At 36.2% G+C, this 14,719-nt stretch overlaps 3 protein-coding genes across 3 annotated transcripts in view; 1 reads left to right on the forward strand and 2 right to left on the reverse strand.

Annotated features, from left to right (window-relative positions):
* Window positions 1-14,719, forward strand: part of LOC141485245 (probable cytochrome P450 6a20) — a 123,094-nt gene that overhangs the window by 20,550 nt on the left and 87,825 nt on the right. The gene's annotated exons all lie outside the window — the stretch shown is intronic.
* On the reverse strand, window positions 814-7,119 carry LOC141485275 (uncharacterized). Its single transcript, XM_074181665.1, has 2 exons — window positions 6,770-7,119; window positions 814-1,040 (listed from the first exon to the last, which is right to left on the reverse strand). The coding sequence occupies exons 1-2, from the start codon at window positions 7,026-7,028 to the stop codon at window positions 910-912; spliced, it is 390 nt and encodes a 129-aa protein (XP_074037766.1). The 5' UTR covers window positions 7,029-7,119; the 3' UTR covers window positions 814-909.
* On the reverse strand, window positions 13,570-14,244 carry LOC141485281 (uncharacterized). The gene has a single exon (XM_074181677.1). It carries the CDS (start codon window positions 14,242-14,244, stop codon window positions 13,570-13,572), a length of 675 nt encoding a protein of 224 aa, XP_074037778.1.

Genomic DNA, 14,719 nt, shown 5'->3' on the forward strand with positions numbered 1-14,719 from the left:
CATACAAAAATCATTAATAATCAAAAATTATTAATTTTTCTACAATTTTTTTCACTATGCTTCAATCATTCTGTTATATCATTCCGTTATATATTTTCAGCAGCATTTTGATAGCAGCTTTTGTCCCTTCATGTTTGTGATGATATTTGTCATCTCTGCTCACTTTCATCAGCATGAAACAGTCCGTATTTTTTAGTATCATTTCACCTATTTTTTTTGCCATAATTCTACAAGAAATTGACAGAGCCTGTTGATAATTTCTCTTGCTAAAATTTTAAACCAACACTGTTTTCACTACTTCGTGATTCTGTAGGTATTCGTATTTGTCCATATGTTCACTTGTGGTATTGTATTTTTTTCTGAGTTACTCAATAACACTTTTAACTTCTTCACATACTTGATTTTTGATTTTGACCCAATTTTTGATTTTTTTTTCTTCATGTTAACTTGCACTTTGTTGGTAGCACCTCTCTAGTGAACGGAATGATAATGATGGTTCTCAGAGACATATCTATTTATTCATTTATTAAGGGCTGAAGAGGGATTGTGTTGACCTTCGGGATCAGGTATTAAAAAACATGTACAATTTATTTGTCATAAGAAATTTTATACCTCACGCAGTACTATTGGTCGCGATAAACTGAACATGTTTGTTCGAAAAAACTCATAATTGATTCGATTTCAGTTGGATAAATCAAATAATTATGTTAGACGAAGGTAGCTTCATTCTTTACCTGTCAACAAAAACACATTGCCAATTATTCAAAATTGAAAAATCTTTTTTTTTAATTTTTTGAATAAAGGATAGCATTCAACATTTTGCGACAATCATATCAATAATGATGAAATATTTAAAATCTACTGGCATCCAGATATGAAGTATATGGTACGAAGTGTTGCTGTTCAACTTCATTTCGTGCCTTTATCTAAGGCGATCGGTTTGGAATTGATCTCAAAGAAGATTTGTCCTGTCTCACTCTTCCTGAAGTCATTTGAACTTTTTTTTATTTTGACGTTGTCAGCTTGTGTGTGATGTGGACCTAAAAATCAGAAAAGCTGGATTAATGCAATATTTGCGTAGTCAGATTCTAAGAGGTGATCAAAAATTTGAAGAACACACTTCAGGTGAGTTGAAATCGAAAGAACATGCATGTTTGAGAATCTTAACTAACTCGGACCAAATTCTTTATTTTAGCTCCTGTAGAAAATCTAAAAATACAAAAATACGACAAGATCATTTTTGAGGAGGATATTTCATAGGCTATAATAGCTTACAAATGCATAACATTAACCCTCTAGCAGAGGGGAAAAAACACCTAAAAAGGGGGTTGAGTGATTTCTCAGTTTGAAGGTCGTTCAGCTAAATATCGCAATGGTAATATAAATAAATATATCCAGGAATCAGTGGCTCATTTCAGTGCAACTGATTCCGTGCTAATAAAAAAACAATCGCCAAGCATTACAAATGAGTGTAGGAGTTTCAGGCATTTTGATTTTATGAAGCAATGAAAGATTTCATGAATGAAAACCAAAATAATTCAAGCAATATTTGCTTCACTGATGAGTATACGTTTTTTTTCAATTGACATCTTAACAAACATAATTGTCGCTGACACAGAACCTCTCATTAAGCGCTTCCTATCTCTGTATTTCAATAAAACAAAGTGTGTTTGAGATATTATCGACATTTTGTATTCGTTTGAAAGACCTATTCATGCCATTTTGTGTGGAATATAACATCGCTCAAATGTCCGCCACGGCTTTTTTTGGTGGAGCGCATCCCAAAGGTCCAATTTTTCAGGACGCATCATGGCGATTTAATCAGGATGAATTTGACCATGGCATGGGATATGTTGGCTTTGAGGACCACTATGGTTTGTGATTCGCATACACCTGCGACTTAAGGAAACCACATAAAAGAAAATCTAACTGGGTCAAACCGAACGGTGGCTAATTCACATCACCTCCACGTGAGATGACCATGCCCTCAAATTGCTCGTGCAGAATATTTATGAGCTGTTGAAACCACATGTCGTTGGTATCCAGATCATCCATCTCAGGCCCTATAGTGCTCGCAGAGACTTTTTCCGGATACATTGGACGCTATTGGATTCCATGTGGATTGGTATCGTTCCAAATTGAACAATTTTGCTTTTTCACGTACCCATTCATCCAGAAATGGGCCTCATCGATGAAGATGATTTTTTTATGCAAATTAGGGTCAGTTGCCAAGTGATTCAGGGCCCAGTCAGCGAACCCACGTCTTGTCTATGGTGGTTTAGCTTCAGTTCCTGGACCAGTTGAATTTTGTACGGGTGCACACCTTAGTCACGGCGCGAAATCCGCCAAGTTGTGGTCTGCGAAAGGTCAAGTTCTTGTGAGCGGCGGAAAATTTCGGCACTGGAATTATTGATTTGCAGGAAGTCAGTGGTGTTTGCACGTAAAGAAAATAGTATTCTATATTGTGTATCGTCAAGTGATAATAATAATACTGATAATAATAACTTTATTCACAACGTATACACATTAGAGTACAATCAAAACAAAATATGTGAACAAAGCGGTTTGGCGATAAGGGCAGAGCTCTTCTTCCGCAAGAAGTTATAAAGAATATGAAAAAATATAAATATTTGAAAAAAGTAAGTATGGCATTTATGGAGTAGAAACTTCGAGAAATTTTATTTGATTTTGTTAATTTGGTGTTATTTAATTTTGTGAATTTGGTGTTATATTTGAAAAGAATATATTTCAGCTTAGGGTAAAATAGGCAGATTAAATATTATAAAAACAAAAAATAAGAAAAATAGATAAAACCTTGGAAAAATATTATACGTTCTATAAGAATAAAATATCAATATACAAATAGATTAAATCTCAGGCAATATGGATAAGATTATACTACTTACAGCTTAGGGTAAAATAGGCCAATTAAATATCAGAAAAGCAATAAATAACAAAAATAGATAAAACCTTGGACAAATATTACACGTTTTATAAAAATAAAATATTAATATTATGCTACTTATAATACAGTACGACACAACTTTGAGATAAATTTGTCTGAGACCAACTGATATCACTCTAACAGATTTAAAAAAAAAGTGTATCTTTTTCGAGGATTTTTTTTTTGAATATTGGTTCTAAATGAGAATAACACTTTTTATAGAGGAGATCTGACGAGGAATGCGACTTTCTAGACATGATCAACCTCATGAATCTCCTTTGTAATACCTCTAAGGAAGGGATTGAGGTGTACACGCAGAGCTGATCCCTATGCTCTTATACCACATCTCAAATGGCTCTCCACTAGGGAACCATATAATTGTTTGAGTTATTTGTGAAATGAGTGATTTTTCAAGGAACGGTGGTCGATAAACGCAACATATGAATTTGGTGATTTTCTGTGATATTATTTTGAACCATATAACATGAATGTTTTGGGGTTTCAGCATTTCCTCTAGTTGACAGGAGAGATCGCTTCTGATTAAAAAGATATTCCAAAGTTACATCTGAATCGGGAGTGGAAATCAGAGCCGGGATATAGAAAATGGACGGGGTTACTTGAAGCAATGACTTTGGTTTTTGTGAGTACAAGAATATGAGGACTATTTGATTGCAGATGTTAGTGCACTGAGTTTATATTTGACTTGAGTCCTCTGATGTTGCAGAAATCGATTTTAAAACTGCTAGTGGGCCTCTAAGTGACTGCAGTTACCCTGTGGACTGATGTTAGGAAGACCCTGCTGTCTGTCATAATTAGTGGTTTTCAAATATCTCCAGGATGATATCCTTGAATCAGCTCCCACCCGGAGATCCAATTAGGGAGATACTTTACCTCCGGGGTATTTTGACCTTAGGAGAGCCATCATGCATTTTCCTTTGAAACCGGAAACAGCGGCACATCAACGAAACGTTAAATACCCAAACCATTGCGATGGTATCTCACCGGGCGATGCCGGGTGGGACCAGCATCTACCATCTATACTCTCAAATCCTTCAAATGACGTTTTCAACGCAGATTTAACGTTATTCTTCTTCTGTCACATCAGTTGGAGTTTCTTTTGGGAGTATTTGACAGGAGAACCATTGGGCAACATCCAGTATCATTTTAAGTCAAAATGGGGGAAAAATTGTTGGTTGCCATACGGAACCTCAGTCACAAACATTGAAATATTCATTGTTACTTTTATGTATTGCTAACATTTTCTATGAGAAATTGTAAGACAATTTCTTATAGTGACAAGTAATTTCATAGGTTATTGTTAGTGACCCAGAGTGACAATTATCTATCATAAAATGTGCCCATTACGGTGGGCCCTAAAAATCTTTTAATTTTTATTTTAGCTGCTACGAAAATATTGTTCAAGACGACGAAAAAACATCCTGGTGAAGTTTCAGCCCTTAATAATAGTATTAGGAGGTCGGTCATTGTGATTTTTGATTTCCCATTTAAGTAACATAGGAATTTTTTTTCTTGTTTGAATTTCTGATGCACTCGAATGAATTGATGTCTCGTGAAAATCAATACATATTCTTGTAGGAAATTTAACGACCTACAAAAAAGGTCTGAGATGATTTTTTGCTAAGTTGACTCGTTTAAAAGTTATTCGAGGTCGAATCCATCCTCAAATAGTTGAGGACTTTTATAATTTCTTATACTCTATCACAAAATAATGACTCAAAAACATGAAATATCTTAGTTTTTGTAAATCTTGTCGAGTTTGTTTTGTTAAAATAATACATTTTTTACAAAATATCGATAATCGCAGAAAAAACCGATATTCTCATACCTAATCGAAAAAAAAAAACTCGGAACTGTACTTTACCTAAGTAACGACTTGAAAAAATGAATCATTCTCTGAAAAAATATTAAGTGCTTTATTTGCACTTGACTACTAGCTAATGTGAAATATTAAGAATCATGTTTCCAACATTTTTCAATTGTTATAAAACTGTTTATTCTATAACTTTCCACTTTTTTAATAGCAAAATCAAAATGATTTTTTTATTACAATTGAAAAATTATTGAAACATGATTCTTAATATTTCACATTAGCTAGTAGTCAAGTGCAAATAAAGCACTCATTAATTTTTCAGATGATTGATTTTTTCAAGTCGTTACTCAGGTAGAGTATAGTTCCATTTTTTTTTTTAAGTATGTATGAGAATATCGATTTTTTCTGCGATTATCGATATTTTGTAAAAATTTTATTATTCTATCAAAAAAAAAACTTGATAAAATTTACAAAAACTAAGATATTTCATGTTTTTCAGTCATTATTCTGTGATAGAGTAAAAGAAATTGTAGAAGATATCCTCTAAGATTTGAGGTTGGATTTTGAGCTCGAATAACTTTTAAACGAGTCAACTTAGCAAAATATCATGTCAGACCTTTTATGTAGATCGTTGAATTTCCTACAAGAATCCATCAAATCCAAACAATAAAAAAAATCCTATGTTATTTAGATGGGAAATCAAAGATCACAATGAGCGACCTCTTAATATTAATATCAAGGGCTGAAACTTTGCCAGGAGATACGTAGGTAGCAAATGAATGGAAAGTAAATCTACCCAGAATCGGTAAATCAATCAACAAATATATATATATATATGATCAGAAAATACTGTATATATATTTATATGTTTGCATTTCCGGATGTTCAACCAACTCCTGATCTAAACAATGAAATTTCATCCAAACACTGATATAATAATAATAATCATCATCTTCATCATTTTCAAATGAATATATACACAACAAAAACAAAAATACTGATAATTATCCCAGATATTTTTGAAAATAAAGGGCGGAATTTATTTTTGTTAGGTGTTAGACACCATCAGAAATATTTTTCCACTCAACCCAAAAACAGTTCAGTTACTCATTGCGAATGCATTCCTCAATCAACTATTTTTTCAACTTGGAATTGTGTCCTTTGGTCTTGTTCACCATTAACTATTGCTATACACATCGCATGTAATGAGCTTCACAATTGCACACACAACATTATACATCAACTTGATTTCTCAGAGAATCAAAGTTGATTTCAATCGGTGATTAATTTGAGAGTGGAAATATATAAAACAGTCTCACCATTTTCTGAAGAGTACATAAGTCCCTGGGAAAACGAGCAGAACCATGCATATTTTGACCACGATAACACCTGATTCAATTTACTTTTCTGTATGTGCAGGGAAACAATATCAGTATGTCAAAATGTATTTAGACGAATGGAATCGAGACACCTGATCTACTGAGAGGTTGATTACAGGCATTATTTTCACTTAAAACAACAATAAAAATTAATTGGCGCTCCGGGGCGACTTCATTGATTCCAGTGGCGCATTTGCTTTTTCAGCTGCAGGAAAACCCGGAAGAACCTGCAGCATCACATCATCTGAAGATCTTGATCTACCAATGTCCTCTCTCTTATAAAACAAAATTTAGGGTGTCACCAGAGGCTCCAATAAATTCAAGACATCGCCAGAACACTTAGTAAAAAGTCAGTAACGTATTAATTTTTTTCGATTAATGATTGATGATTCAGTGCAAATTGCATGGACACCACTTGTAAAAATAAAAAATATTCTTCGACAATGAACTTTTTGAAGAGCGATTAAAAGAGTGTACATCTGTTTGAATAACACATCTCTTTTGTTTTTATATTTCAAGTTTTTTTTATTTCGTTAATTCTAATTGTATATTAAAATTATGAGTTGTACAATATTTCTTGAAATAAATAAAGTGATCATAGTCCATTGTACCCACCTTCAGTTTGTCCCTGATCCTCGTCATCGTTTCCAGTTAAATTATTTTGCTTATTATCTTCTGGACAAGGCTCCATTAGGGGTCCAAAAATCTCATTGCCAATTTTGTGAGCATTGCACTTTATATCATGTAAACCACTTTTCACTTCACCAACCAAAGATATTGTGCTGTTCTTCAATTTATTGAAAATCACCCCTGACTGTCCTACGCAAGCAAAAAAGCTCCCTAATATGAAACAAATGAGCCAATAAATCTTCATGTTGACAGTGCTAAAAATACAAATTCAGATATTTATACTATTTCTATTTATAATGGGTCAAGGGTTTGAGTCGGACGGAGATAATCATTCCAACAAATTGGTTCAACAACTGGTATTTGCCAGTTAACAGATGAGCAGGGACGGATCAGTTCATTCATAATACTCCAAAATTCAAATTGTCTTGTACTTTTGATAACTTTAATTCCCATTAGATAATTTTGTTTTGAGTGAACAATAACACGAAAGCGTAGACGGTTCACGAATAATATGTAATGACATCGGCCAATACGTGATGAAAATCCATAACGTACTCAAGAAACTATTTATTGTGAGAGTTTCAATTTACAGTTTTACAAAATCGCAACACGTGTTCCGCTATACAATATAATTTTCGGGCGTCTCCATGGACATACCCGAAGAAGTGAAGAGTTAATATTCAGTGTCACTATTCTTCGGGTTTGGAGGCCGGGTATTTTTGAAATTTGTTCCTGACGTTTCTCTGGCGCGAGTGGCTAGCTTTCTAAGAGGTTTATACATAATGAGTTGATATCTCCGATAACTGAATATTACTGCTGCGTAACGCGTATTTATGTTGACTTTTCTATGAGGGACATTGAAAAATAGGATTTACGCTGGGAGAGAGATAGTAAATGTGGAAGACTCAAGATTGAGGATTTTGAATGATTTCGCAACAATGCAGCAAATAAGTGTGTTAAGGGCAATAAATAATTTAAAAAACAGAGTTCAAAAATGACTCGAAACGGAAGGACTCTAATTTCAACATTTATTACGCCTTTAATTTTTTTGTGTACATAAATTACTTCATTTCAATTTCCATTGCAATTAAAGTGTTCGTTTCGGATATTTTTAGTGCAATCATTTCTTTCTCTGCACATATAATATATTTTTGATGTAGATATGTTTCAGATATTCGTTAAAGGTTTTCTTATTCGATGTTCATTGAAGAAAACGCTCAGAGCAATAAAAAAATATGAATAGGTACTTAAAAATGAAAATAAAATTCTAAAAAAATTCTACAGTACATAGAAAGATGTGAAAGTTGCTATTGTATTTTTATTCAACTTAGTCAACCAATTTCCAGGTCCGTAATTCAAAATGGAATAATTCACACAATTATAATAAAATATTACCCAAACATCCGGAAATATAAAATTCAATTTAGTTTCTCAGTATGAAGTGAACGTCGACGATACAAAAAATACAACAAAAAATTCAGGCCCGTATTTAAAAATTCAAAGATGGGGGTGGCCCAAGTCATATGACACCTTGAATAAAAGATTCATGGACATATTCTGATATCCCAGATCAAGTGCCAATAGCAAAATGTCGACAGATTTTCGATATGTCTGCGAATATAGAAGATAATATAGGCAAAAAAATAATTTGGGTTTTTTTTGTTTTTCCTGTATATCTCCAAAACCAAAAGAGCTATATTCGATTATTTTACATCATTGAATAGGTCTTTAAAATACGCAACTTTGCCTTGATTTAACCGACACTGTATCTCTTGTTTACGGGATCCGCATATACAGAAACGAATTTGAATAGCTCTGTGTATGGCAATAACATTTTTCTGAATCTATGTGACAACATGAAACTCTTTACAAGTGAACTGAATTCCAATGATACAGGCAAATACTTGAGAAATATCACGGATGGGAAAAACTTGGTTATACAGGGTGTGAATTTGAAAATGTACCACGATCTATATTACTGCCTCTATGGAAAATACAAACAACTATTTTCAATAGGTACATTTCGAAAGCTAATTTTCAGTAAGATCACATCAATTATCTAGCAGGGGCGAACACAATACTTAAAATCTCAAACAGCAAGGGGGATTGAATGATATGTAATTCCTAAGATACCGTTTCAAAAACACCACATACTCGATTTTTTTTATTCAGTACTTTCAGGAAAATCACTCACAACTCTGAATACATTTGAGTTACGAGTGTTTCGCAATAAAACATAGAAAAAGAAATGTATCTTATCAAATCTCGAGGTTGTGTTTCATGAACAATCAATTTCAGATTGCCATTAAAGAGAAATATAAAGGCGATAATTCGCATGATCTTGGTGGTCATTATATCGCTCCCCTTCAGCTAATCTGTCTGGAAATATATGTAATGTAAGAAAGCAATGTAGTTGGAGCTTCATCTTGTTGAGAGTGAATTAGATCGTTTCGCAAAATCATGTTACTAAACGCATCAATTTGATTTAAGAAACAAAATGAAGCAAAATATCGAGAATTTGCCCATGAAATTATGAAAATTTGTCACTAAGTGTTCTGGCGATGTCTTGAATTTATTGAAGCCTCTGGAGACATCCTATCTTTTGTTTTATGAAAGAGAGGACATTGGCAGATCAAGATCTTCAGATGATGTAATGCTGCAGGTTCTGGAATCAATGAAGTCGCCCCGGAGCGCCAATTAATTTTTGTTGTTTCATAATTATATATATATATATATATATATATATATATATATATATATATATATATATATATATATATATATATATATATATATATATATATATATATATATATATATATATATATATATATATATATATATTATATATTGTTGTTTCATAATTTCATCATATATATAAAATTTATCATTATCTTCAGGGAAGAACTATAAAATTTATATGTATAGTATATCACCATACAAATTATCAATATAAAAGGTCACAACTTACTGTTAGTAAGGTTGGCCGTGTCGAAAAGAATGTTATATTGTGTTCGACACGGTGTTGAATCTTGAATGCGTTGTGTTTGAGCTTCAGTTTACAACTACATAGTCTTGCAGTGAAACTGCAGTGAAAGACAGAGGACGAATCTCCTCTGCGGTCGATGTCAAAGTTTGGCTCCACAACTGATCGCCTTGGGGAGCCTAGTTTTCCTTTGATATCTGAAGATTGAGTTCTCTGTTGATCTCATAGATGGCGTCTTCGTTATAGGAGATGCCATGGTACTAATTTATTCGAGCTTGTCCTCTTAGGACAATTGAGTCCAGCACCACTGATGTGACCTATGGCGGATGGGATCGGATCTGGTAATGAATCATAAAAGCATTGTGTGTGGGCTCTAGTGCTCTCTTTATGAATATTTATATATTTGCGCAAACCTCACTGTATTTGTTCAGTGCCTATTTCTCAGGTCTTTCAATTCATATATGTTGTGAAATTGTGCAATTACTAGAATATTCAGTAATTTTACAATTTCGTTAAAGAAATATAATTATTCGCAGATGAGCAAACTGGTGTTCTTCACGTTCTATTTTGATTTTTGACCTACTCCATCACATACGACCATGAGGAATGGAAAGCAATCTTATAATATTTCGCAAATGTCATTGAAAGTATTTGATTCTAGGATAGTCTGTTATATCATCGACCACGCTATCGTCAATAAAATATGTCTGTATTTCCTTCTTCCACTCTTTGTCGGAATAAAATAATTCTGCATATAGTCAGGTTCGCAAGGACAATTATCAGATCTCCTGAAAGATATTAACATGCCAACATATAGATTTTTTTTTTGTAAATTCGAGTGGCACTCGAATGAATCACAGAGAAAAAAGATATTTCAAAAAATCTTGTCATGTCTAAAGCAATACTTTATTTCTTAGAAAATGAATATCTCGAGTGAAATTGGAAACATCCACCATATCTCTCTGAACCCTCATGTACAGTAGAATTTCAAAAATGCCTGAAGGAAAAAACTACTTCTCTGACTGGTATCACGACGAACTTTGAATTTCATTTTTTTTACCTTTGGAGCTGTCTGACTTGTCCATTTAATCTAAGTCCTCCAGGAAACACTGCAGCCTCTTGGGCTTATTGCGTTTGTTCTCCCATCTTCTCATGACATCCATTCCATCAGTCTCGTTCCCTGTACTAGTTTGTACAGGTTCCGTGTTGGATGTTCGTCATATTCTTCTGGACGTAATTTCATATGTCCATATATTGCCAGCCTCCTGTGATTCAGTGCCTCACATTCACATAAGATGTGTAGAGCTGTTTCTATCCCTTCGTTGCATAATCTGCAACTGAGGTCTCCATTGTACAGCCCCATTTTATTCAGGTGTTCTCTGAGCGGGCAATGTCCGGTTTGTAACCCTGTAATCATTCTGAGCCGATCCCTTCTATATTGAAGTAGTTCTTCGGTTTCTTTTCTCGGAAGGTTCCCCAATGAAGGTTCTACTGCTTTTGTTGCCAGGTACTTTTGTCCAGTACTCTGTGTGCTTCTTATTGGTCCATATCCTAATCTGGTTTCATACCAGTGATTTTGATACCTTCAGAGCTGGTTCAGGACCTATATTTGAAGTTGATGATCCGCGTCTAGCACATTCATCAGCTTTATCATTACCTGTGATTCCTGAATGCCCTGGCACCCAGTACAAAGTTAATTTGTTCCTGTTTGCAAGTTCATTTAGTTCTTCTTGACATTTCCAGACCAGTTTTGATGTCACCTTCGGGTTTGTCAGAGCCCCTAGTGCGCTCTTGCTGTCTGTAAAAATATTGATCCGTTCATTTCTTTGAGGTCTCAATTTATTAAGCCTTACACACTGCAAGATAGCATACACCGCCTGAAATACGGATGTATATAGTCCTAGCAGATAGCTGTAGTTTAGATTTCTATCCGCTCGGTATATTCCAGCTCCCGTTCCATGTTTGGTCTTCGATCCATCTGTATACCAGGTGTTTTTTCCAAACATGTTTTCGGGATGAATAATGGTCTTCCACTCTTCACGGCTTATGATTTTGGCCGTGAAGTTTGTGTTAAAGGTGTACTTCGGTGTCATGTGGTCCGTGCACATATTCAATATGTTCTCCTCCACTTGTTCGAAATTTCTGTTTGGTCTGATCTTCTGTAGTTCGGTGAGTTTTCCAGTCTGAATTGGCCCATCCTGACCTCCCCCATTATCACAAAGTGTAAGGGAGGTAGATTAAGGAGTCTCTCCAATGCAGCTGTTGTGGTAGTTCTCATTGCTCCCGTCATTTCCAAACATGCAAGTCTTTGCACCTTGCCTAGTTTGTTGATGGCGGTCGCCTCCTTCATCTTTGGCCACCAAACCAGAGATTCGTATGTTATCATAGGTTTAACCACCATCGTGTATAGCCAATATACCATGTCTGGTTTTAGTCCCCATGTTTTTTCATAGGTGCGTCTGGCGAGCATCAGTGCCACCTCCGCTTTCCTCTTTATCCTGTCCAAGTGTTGGTTCCAGGTCAGTTTGGAGTCTAGGATTACTCCCAGATATTTATCCTCCCCCGACACTTGTATTTCTTCACCTCGAAGTTTTAGAGGTCCGAGACCCTTCGTATTAGTTCTCTTGGTGAATGCTACTATGGTCGATTTGGATGGGCTTATGTTAAGCCCTTCCTCTTTGGTCCATCTTGTTATGATGTTCAGGACCTGCTGCATGCATCCCTTCACTACATTATTGTATTTACCCTGTCTATCCACCTGCAGCTTGTCTTGTCGATCCCTTCTCTTCGACGCCTGGATGATTGATTCTAACGACGTATTATCAAATGCGCCCTCAATGTCCAAGAAAGCAGCTGAGAGTACTTCCTTGTTTTTGTAGGTATATTCTACTTTTTCTGTTACCCGACATAGAGCCGTTTCTGTTGACATACCTGACCTGTATGCATATTGGTCTCGATGTAATGGTCTCATAGCCAGTGTTACGTACCTAATATGCCTGTCAAGTAGTTTTTCTAGCGTTTTCAACGCAAATGACATGAGACTAATTGGTCTCAAAGCCTTCCCCGAGCCCAGTCCGATTTTCCCAGGTTTCGGAATGAAGGTGGCCCTTATCCAAATTTTTGGTATGTGTCCCAGTGCTAAGCTTGCCCTGAGAATAATACACAATTTTTTGAAAAGTACTTCCGGTCCCTTTTGAAGCATTACTGGGTATATGCCATCCGATCCCGGCGACTTGTAGGGTTGAAATGAGTTTATAGCCCATTTCTTTGTCGTTTGCCATTCCTCCCTGGATGCCCTTTTCGGGGTCTTCAGTTCTGAATTCGCCTAGGACTCCGGGTTAGATTTGTAAATTCTGACCCGGAAAAGTGTACCCAGAAAAGCTCTCTGATAGTCTCTTCTCCGGTTTTTGTATACTCCCTCGTATTTGTTTTCAAATTATTCATTGAGACCTGAGGTTCCTTCGAGAGTATTTTGTAGAGCCTGGCACATGCTTGGGTCTGTTCGACCTCCTCACATCGCCTTCTCCACGTATCTCTCTTGGATTTTCTCAGGACTTTGATATATTCAGTTAGGGCCCTTCTGTATTGGTCCCATGAACCTGATGTTGAAGGCTTTTCTAGTTTCTTGTCTCATCCTTGCCAGATTTTTATTCCACCAGGGCACATTCCTGTTTGATCTCTGATTTACTATGGGACAATGTTCGTTGTACGTAGAGATGATAGCTCCCTGTAATCGATCTGTTGCCAACTCTAGGTCAATGGAATTTCTGATGTCAAAATCCATGCGGTCTAAACAGGTTTACAGGTCCACCGTATAGGCTCCCCAGTTTGTTTTCCGGGGATTTTGATATGTTAGGATCGAGGTCTGAATCCTTCCGATTTCAAAGTTCATGTGTCGATGGTCTGAACAACTTTCCTCATCGGACACATTCCATTTCCGAACGTAGTTACTTACAAATGTAGGTTCTATCGTTACGTCTATCACTTCACTACGTCTCGCATTTACGAAAGTAGGTTTATTGCCTATGTTCAAAATGTCCAAGTTATTTGCCATAATAAACTGTAGTAAGTGCTCACCTCTTTCATTGGTGTTTGTGCTTCCCCAGGTCAAGTGGTGTGCATTGGCATTACAGCCAATTATAAGTTGTAGTCCCTCTGCTTGGCAGGCCCTAACCAACTCCTCCACTTCCCTGGTTGGTGGTGGTTCCGGACTGTCGTAAGGGAGGTATGCTGATCCAATGACGATTTCCTCAGGTCCGCCCCCGCCAGCCGTCTTTATTTTGACTGCCGTCAAGTCTCTGGAACACAAATTACTCAAAGGGAGTATATTTATTCCTTTACCGATAATTATGCATGTTCTTGGGGTCTCTGAGGTTCTGTTATAAATTAACTCCCCTCTGATGCCCCCCAATCCCATTATTTTTTCCCTGTACACCCAGGGTTCTTGTATGAGAGCAATATCAAACCCCCCCATCACTTTGGTAAGGACAGCCGAGGCCCCCTTACTGTGTTGCAGGTTTATTTGTATCACTCTGAACATTGCTGTTAAGACCCTTCAGGACCTTGAAGGTGACCATGCCCAGCTTGTAAAATGCTTTAAACATGTTCCCCTCCAAGGTCCTGAAGGAACTTTCATTCGTGGAGTAGGCCAGGATTTGTCCTTCCTCTTCCACTTTTCTGCTCAGGAGGATTCAGTTTTCCACTACCAGGGCAGGATTCTGCTTACTGAGGCGTGTCCTAACTGTAGCCTCCTCGTCTTTTTGGCCCGGAATGAAGGCTAGGACCCTTGTTCTCTTAGGGAGTTCGTTAGCCTCAACCACAGTCAAGTACCACCCCCCCAAAGATTTCCCAAGTTTCCATTGCTTCCTCTGACCCATTCTTTTGTCCCTTCATTCGCGCAGGTTATTCATAGGACCCCTGCGCCGAATGAAGTCTTTTTGAATTGCAGA

Source organism: Leptinotarsa decemlineata, unplaced genomic scaffold (genome assembly GCF_025532065.1).
Source record: "Leptinotarsa decemlineata unplaced genomic scaffold, Ldec_3_MD MMD2_tig00026314_RagTag_RagTag, whole genome shotgun sequence".
Classification (NCBI taxonomy): Eukaryota; Metazoa; Arthropoda; class Insecta; order Coleoptera; family Chrysomelidae; genus Leptinotarsa; species Leptinotarsa decemlineata.

Excerpts from the sequence above, each read along its gene's own strand:
- LOC141485281 (XM_074181677.1), bottom strand. The coding sequence starts at position 14,244 with ATGGGGGGGTTTGATATTGCTCTCATACAAGAACCCTGGGTGTACAGG.
- LOC141485275 (XM_074181665.1), bottom strand. The coding sequence starts at position 7,028 with ATGAAGATTTATTGGCTCATTTGTTTCATATTAGGGAGCTTTTTTGCT. Across the intron at positions 1,041-6,769 it reads GGATCAGGGACAAACTGAAG|GTCCACATCACACACAAGCT; the intron begins GTGGGTACAATG and ends TCTGATTTTTAG.